General features: G+C 28.5%; 1 protein-coding gene across 1 annotated transcript; it reads right to left on the bottom strand.

Moving 5' to 3' along the window:
- Window positions 1-1,025: 1,025 nt before the first annotated feature.
- On the bottom strand, window positions 1,026-2,344 carry LOC117932381 (cyclin-U2-1-like). Its single transcript, XM_034853621.1, has 2 exons — window positions 1,596-2,344; window positions 1,026-1,500 (listed from the first exon to the last, which is right to left on the bottom strand). The coding sequence occupies exons 1-2, from the start codon at window positions 2,018-2,020 to the stop codon at window positions 1,236-1,238; spliced, it is 690 nt and encodes a 229-aa protein (XP_034709512.1). The 5' UTR covers window positions 2,021-2,344; the 3' UTR covers window positions 1,026-1,235.
- Window positions 2,345-7,347: the final 5,003 nt, after the last annotated feature.

The raw sequence follows: 7,347 nt of genomic DNA, 5'->3' as shown, positions 1-7,347 counted from the left end.
TCATTTAATTGAAAGAGTAATTAGAAATCCAATTTTAAAATTTTAACTTTTTATCCATTTTTTAGTCTAATTTTGATTAAAAATATGTATTTTTTATTGTAAAAATAATATTTTCTTTTAATATATATATATAATAGTTGAAATAATAAAGGGTATATATATGTCAAAAATAGGTTAATCTTAAAAAAAAAATGGAATGAGTTAAATTCATAAATATGAGGATTATTTCATCTATTTTGATCAATTAATTCTAAATAAATTAAATCAAAATATAAAATAATAATGATAAAATATAAAACAACAATATCATATACAATTTGATATTTAACTTTTAAATTACTTAAAGTACATTTGATGGTGATTTTAGGAAGTATTTTTAATATTTAAAAAATAAAAATTTTATAGTATTAGAAAAATTCAAAACACTTCTTAAAATTATTAACAAACACTCTTAAAATGTCTTTAAGACTGTTTACTTAAAGTATTTTTCCAAGAAGTGTTTTTAAGATAAAGTGTTCTTCGTAAAACCCTACCAGTGATTTTTTAATGCTAAAAATAATTTTTCAAACTTTTAAAAGTGTTTTTAAAATTTTGCCAATCACCTAATGTATTTTTAAAAATACTTTTTAAGTTAAAAGGGTTTGTAGAATTACTATCAGGGACTTTTAAGTTTGAGAAGTAATCATAATAATATTGTTTTAAGAAAAATAATAAGATTATTGATTATTAAAGGAAAAATTATTTTCTAAAAATATACTTTAAAAAGGTAATTATAACCATTTAAAATGAAAAACAAAAATTGGTTTTTGAACATGAACAGTAGAGATTCTCGACAGGGGTGATATTTTTATTTCAAGAAAAGGAATATTTTTCATTTCCCCATTCTTATGTCTTTTTATTTTTAATTTTCAACTTATATTTTTAAAATGCAAATATACTATTTAATATTTCATAAAAAAAATAAAAAAAAGTATCAATTTTTTGAAATAAAAGTATAAATCATAAGATTTTAATTTTTACAATTACAGCAAAATCAAAGCACTCTCATAGCGGAATAGCATATTTATACATCACTCTTCACGCCCCTACTGGAAGCACTAAATCAAGGAAGAAAAACTAAAACATAACCATACATTCTTCTATACATTATAATTAAGTAACCCTTTTGACCAAATATTAGACCCAAAAATACCCACAAAAAAAAAAGAAAAAGAAAAAAAAAGTGGTAATTTAATTTACAAAGTGACCCTGGCAATCCGATTGTATCTCCTTTCTACAATCTGTCGTGATTTGATTTCTTCGGCGCATCTGAGAGTCTTCTCTATGTGGTATCCTCCTCCAATGCTCACTTCCCTCTCTAAATGGCTGCAGTAGCTCTCGAAGACACTCACATTCACATGCAGTTTGAAGCCCATTAGGAATAGGAACTCCACCTCTAATTCGTTCATTTCGTTGGTGGTTAATCCTCCCACTCTTGCGTAGTACGAATTTCTGTAATTCCTGTGAAAAAAGAAAGAGAAGGGAGATGAGAATTATATAATGGGAAACATATTTTTGATAGGAAAAGCTAAAATGGTGGAGAAGTTTCTACTCACATGTCTTCGACGTACTTGGAGGCGACCATGATTGTGGTGATGAGAAGTCCGTGTACATTGCTGGCGCTGATGCGGAACCCGGGATTGATCTGGCAAAAGCGATCGATGTAGACGTAGGCGACCACGTATACAGATGGTCCAGCTCTGGTATACCTGAAGATTCTCTCTAGATATGATTGGATGGTCATGTCTGGAGTCTCATGGCAATCAAACACCCCGGTTCTCAGGTATCTGGACAGACCCCTCGGGCTGTTCTTTGCGATTCTTTCGTTTCTGGCCATTGTTCTCTCGATCAGGGAAGCCAGGACTGAGATGACTAGTGGGGTGTTTGAATCTTCTTGGTATGAGTAGGAGTAGAGATCGGTCCTCAGCTTTCTAGGAGAGATTGTGAGGGCAGATGATGATGATGATGATGATGATTCCATCTCTGTGATTTCAAAGAGTGAGAGGGGAAGGGAGATGGAGTTTTGCTGTTTCTGCTATTAAAGATCAAGGGTTTTAGAGAACTTTGTTTAAGGGGGGAGAGGGAGAGACAGAAGGGTATTGCTATGAAATGGGGTTCAAGGAAATTTTGTATGCGGAAGAATGGAGAAATTGAGAGAGAGAGAAGAGGGTGTTAAGAAAAAATGGAGGGTTTGCGAAGAATTTATACAACATTTGGGTACATGGTACTTGATGTACATAGAAGGAGAGGGAGAGATGAAAGTGGGGAGAATTGCCAATTGGAAGGTGAGTGGAAGGAGGAGGAAGAGATATGAAGATCGGATAATAAGATACTTTGCCTCCTCTTTGTAAATGCAAAGTACAGACAAACCAGCTTAGCTTTCTCCTTTGTTTAATCCACCCATTCGGCCAAATAGAAAAGAAAAAGGGCGAAAATACGACTCGCCGACAGTGTGTAGAAGGGCAAGAATGGGCATGGAGGAATTGGTATTCCTTTAAAGACTTTTGTTTTTTGTGCCTCCGACCCCACACTTTTAGACGGCATTTATTGACAACTTTGTCTTGAGATTTGTGTCAAAACCATTTCCCCAACTCGCCACTACTTGTTACACGTGCAATGCTTCTAGCTACTACTCACTGCTCACTGCTACCTCTTCTTTCTCCTTTCCTTGTGACTTGCTACACGTGCAATATTTCATCGGGAAAATAAATTGAGAAACTTTACAGGGAACTATCCCTAAAAGGTGCCCCCTTTTTTTGTTCCTTTTTTTTTCTTCGTGCCGTCTATAATTTGGCAATTTGCAGGCTTGTAATGAGTTCCGTCTTTTCCCATTGGCACCATTTTGAATGTGTGGAGAAGTTTATAGGTCTTTACTAATCTTTCCAATCATTAATTGGGTAAGTATATTTGATTCTCTACATTTCACTTGAATCACATGAAGTATTAGAAAAAACAAGAAGTGTTGCATTCCTCTGTTTCATCCAAAAATTAATTAATTAGTATCTAATACAAATTGATCAAGTCTTTTATGATATTCAGATATCATATTATATATTCTTACGATCATTTCCCTAATATAATGTTCTCATAATTCTTACTTTGATATTAATAATTTAAATTTTAATCATTTTATTTAAAAATTAATCGATATTCAATAATAATGATTAAACTTTTTATAACATTTGATATCACATGACGTAAGTCTGTTCTAAGAACCATCATTTAGATAATTCATCCTCAAACCTTAAGATATTATTATTGCACTACAACAAAAAGAACTTCAAATTTTTTATTTATTGTGAAAAATGTAAAATAAGATGAAATATAATAAAAATTTTAACTATTTTTCTACTAAATTTAATTTAATTTTTTTATTTTCTCTTTTCCCCCTTTTCCCTTTTCCTCATCATTTTCATTCTATTTTCCTTTCCTTTCTACTCCCCTTATCCAAATATAGCTTCTTGAAAATTAATATAATTAAAGGAGTTCTACCTATAGTTATAATAATTTTCTTCCAATTAATACATTTGGTTGTTACATTAATGTTTAATGAATGTAAAGTTATATTGATTACTAAAACTGAGCAACTAACAATTAAACTTGAACCCATACGGCCTCCCCCTTTGACAAAGATGTATGAGCTCAACTCAGTCCGGTGGCATCTTCAATGTATCAAAACTAAAGCAACCTACTTATTTTTATTACCTATACATTTAATTTCACATGTTCTAGATTTTCGCAGGAGAGTCCTTGACACACTATATATTTTATACATTGAATTCTAGTAATTTTTAAAAGACCACCCCGTAAAAGCTGGTTGATCACAGTCTTTTTTTCTTCTTTTTTTTATTTGATGTGATCCAACACAATACACAAAGTACAAGTTTCATGCATTGAGAAAACTAGATCACACTTTGTTATATGGTTACAAGATCTACATTAAATGCAATTTCAAAAGTAAACCAAAGAGTCTTGTTATAGTCTCGATTATATCGAAAAACGAGATCAATTAGATAATGCCACATACATATTTTAAGTTTCATTGATTTGTATTTAAATTTGATTTCATTGTTTTATATTTAAGAGTGTGTTTGACAGTGATTTTAGAGAGTATTTCTATAATTTCTAATACTTAAAATTTTTTATTTTTCAAATATTAGAAAGATTAAAAACATTTCTTCAAATCACTGTCAAATGTAATCTAAATCTCATTCATTTGTATATTGATTTTATTGTTTGTATATCAAAGTTTACAAATTTTTTTTCCCGACCTATATATAATATCAAAATATACTTTTTTAGTGTTTACAAAAAATACACCACAAATCATGTGATACCACGTATGTAGGTCAAGTTTCATTACTTTATACCTGATCACATATATCTGTAACTTTGTTCAATGGCTGAGATTTCATCCTTCATTGTTAATGATCCAAATTCAAACTTCGATGGGTATTGAATTTATACAAACCCTATATATTTGTAACTTTGTTAAATGACTTAGATTTCATCGTACATTATGAGTATCGATTTCGAAAATCGTTCATTTCCCAAACACAAATGTAGAATCACATCTAAGAGACTAGGCAACCTAAGAGTAATGTGGTGATAGCTAGTGATGTTATTATGTTACTTGTTGAGATCTATCTGAGGATAGGTATTGTTATACTAAGATACCATATGGTAGCATCTTTCCTAGTAAAATTAATGATGAATCCGGCCATATCTCCATACATGAACCACACAGCTACATTCAATGGTGGTGTCAAAGGATATTATTATTTTTGATAACGAGATATTGAGGGGACCAAGTACCGTACTTGCGAGGCGGATGGACGAGAAAAATGGGGAGGGTTTGGAGTGAGAATCGAGGAGAAGGGGGTCCCAATTCCCAAACCCCAATTGCAAAAGCCACAGCCACCAGGTAGATTTGATTTTCAATGCCAGCCTGGGGATTGATTTGCTAACTCAAGCTTTTTCCACAGATTTTATCGTCGTCTTGTTAAATTTTGTGGTCCTTTCAGGTCTCGTATCTGCCCCATCTATTTATTGCTCTCCCTATTCACTTTCTTTGCTCCTGTTTTCTGCTTTTCGTTTCTATTTCATCAAAATTTTAGTATTTTTTTTCAATTATTTTCCAAAAATAAAAAATTAAATTAAATAAGCTCTTATATCAATTTTAAATAAATCCATACTTAAATTTTAACCAAATTTAATCACTAATGTAAAAGCAATTGGTATGGAAAAACATTCACAAACGTCAATTCCCTTCTTTCTAAGCTTTTTAGGTAGCTCTTGAATTTGTTTGTGGCACGCATCTTGCCTTAGAAAATGTATGAAATTGAGAGAGAGCTCGCACCTTCGTACCAAAAACCTAAAAAAAAATTAAAAAAATCGTATAGCTTTAATTGGGCTGATATTTGAGTAGAAGTGGGGGCTGAATTAGATCTGAATCTAAATGCCCAAGAATGGTAGCACCTACCATTGTCGAAACCAGAATGGGTCCATTAAAAAAATATCTCCTCCAAAAATGTACTTGGAATTCTTTGGGTTTTGTACTTCCATGTTTCTATGTCATCCCAATTTTCTTTTATAACATCAAATTAAAAAAATAAAAGAAAAAAAAATTACCTCGTTATTTTTGGTTCAAGAAAAAAATAAAAAAAATATTAAAAAATAATTTTTTTATGTTTGCTTTTATTATAAAAAATAGAAAAAAAAATCAAATATAATTAAATTTTATTAAAAATTTAAATATTTTTAAATTATTTAATATTTATATGACGAGAGAATAAATGATATGAATTTGAAAGAAAATATAAAAATAATTTATTGATTTTAAATTTATTTTTATTTTTCTTCTTTTTTTTCTTCTATTTTTTTTTCTCTATTTTCTTTTCATTGTCAAATTTTTAAAAAAAGAAAAGAATTTTAAAAATTATGTAAATAATTCAACCTAAAATAATATTCATATACAATATTATTAAATATAATATTTTAACATATACCAAATGGTTTCATATATTTAACATCATAGCGTACTTTTCTTATTTATAAATTTTAAATATTTTATTTAAAAATATTATTATAAAAAAATAAAAAATTGCCTACTAATTTATAAATTATAGAATAATTTTCAAATAATAATAAATGTGAGAGAAATTTCATATTTTTTTTTATAATAATCATTAAAATGTAGTGTATTTTTATCTAAAAAAATATCAAACATTTGAATGCAATATGGGAAGATATCATTTTCATGGAATATAATATAGAAAGATATCAGATCCTATATATATCCTCCAAACACGGCCTTAATGTATGATGATGACCATATTTTAGTGTTTTTCTCCTTTTGCTTGTCTTGTTAATTTTCAAATCAAGTATAAAATTAAGGAACCGACACTTCAGTGGGCCATATTCATGGGCCACTTGAAACAAGTTGTGTTTGGTGGGGGAGCAGAATCCAGATGGGCCCAAACTTGACCTTAAGCCCAAACCTGTTGCAAGTCAGGCTCCAAACCTAACCTGGGCCAGCCTTAAAATAAAATAAAAGAGGGAATTTTTTAAGGGGTATATTTTTAAAACTTAAAATTAAGGGGTATTTTTTTAAGACTTAAGTGATATTTTTAGAGTTATTTGTATTTTAACTTATTATTTTTTAAGATAAATTTGTCTGAAAATTTAAGATAATTTAAAAACAATTTAAACTACAAAATTTGTATAGTTTGAATGAAAAATGAATTTATTATAAATTAACAAAATTTTCATCAAGAAAAAATTGAATAGGACTAAAAAAAAATTGCTATTTTTATTTATTTTTATTTCTCATGAAAATTTAGATTTTTTTTTTAAATTATTACTGAAAAAATAAATAAAAAATACAAAAATCACTTAATTTGGATAGAAAATCAATCTAAAATGAATTAAAAAAAAAATTAAATCAAAATCAAAATTACATTGCATACCATCACTATTTATTATCGTAATTCATGTAATTTTCAACCAAACTAAATTTTATAAATTTAACATTCAAAAATAAAAAATGATAACACTAAAATCATACAATTTGGGTTAGAAATGAATTCCTTTGAATTTTAAAAATTCAACCTTTTACTTTATAACAAAATTAAAAAAAATTATTATCAATTTCTACAAAAAAATTTTAATTAGAACTCCAAAACAAAAGTCATACTCATCTAAATTCTATTAAAATCAACATTCCTAATTAATTTTTGAAAAAAATTAAAGTTATGATTTAATATATTTTCTCAAATTAAAATTCCAATATTAATAAATTAATCTTTT

This window comes from Vitis riparia, chromosome 15, assembly GCF_004353265.1.
Source record: "Vitis riparia cultivar Riparia Gloire de Montpellier isolate 1030 chromosome 15, EGFV_Vit.rip_1.0, whole genome shotgun sequence".
In the NCBI taxonomy this organism is placed as follows: Eukaryota; Viridiplantae; Streptophyta; class Magnoliopsida; order Vitales; family Vitaceae; genus Vitis; species Vitis riparia.
Note: the sequence above shows the minus strand (reverse complement) of the source record. Positions and strands in the feature narration are given on the sequence as shown.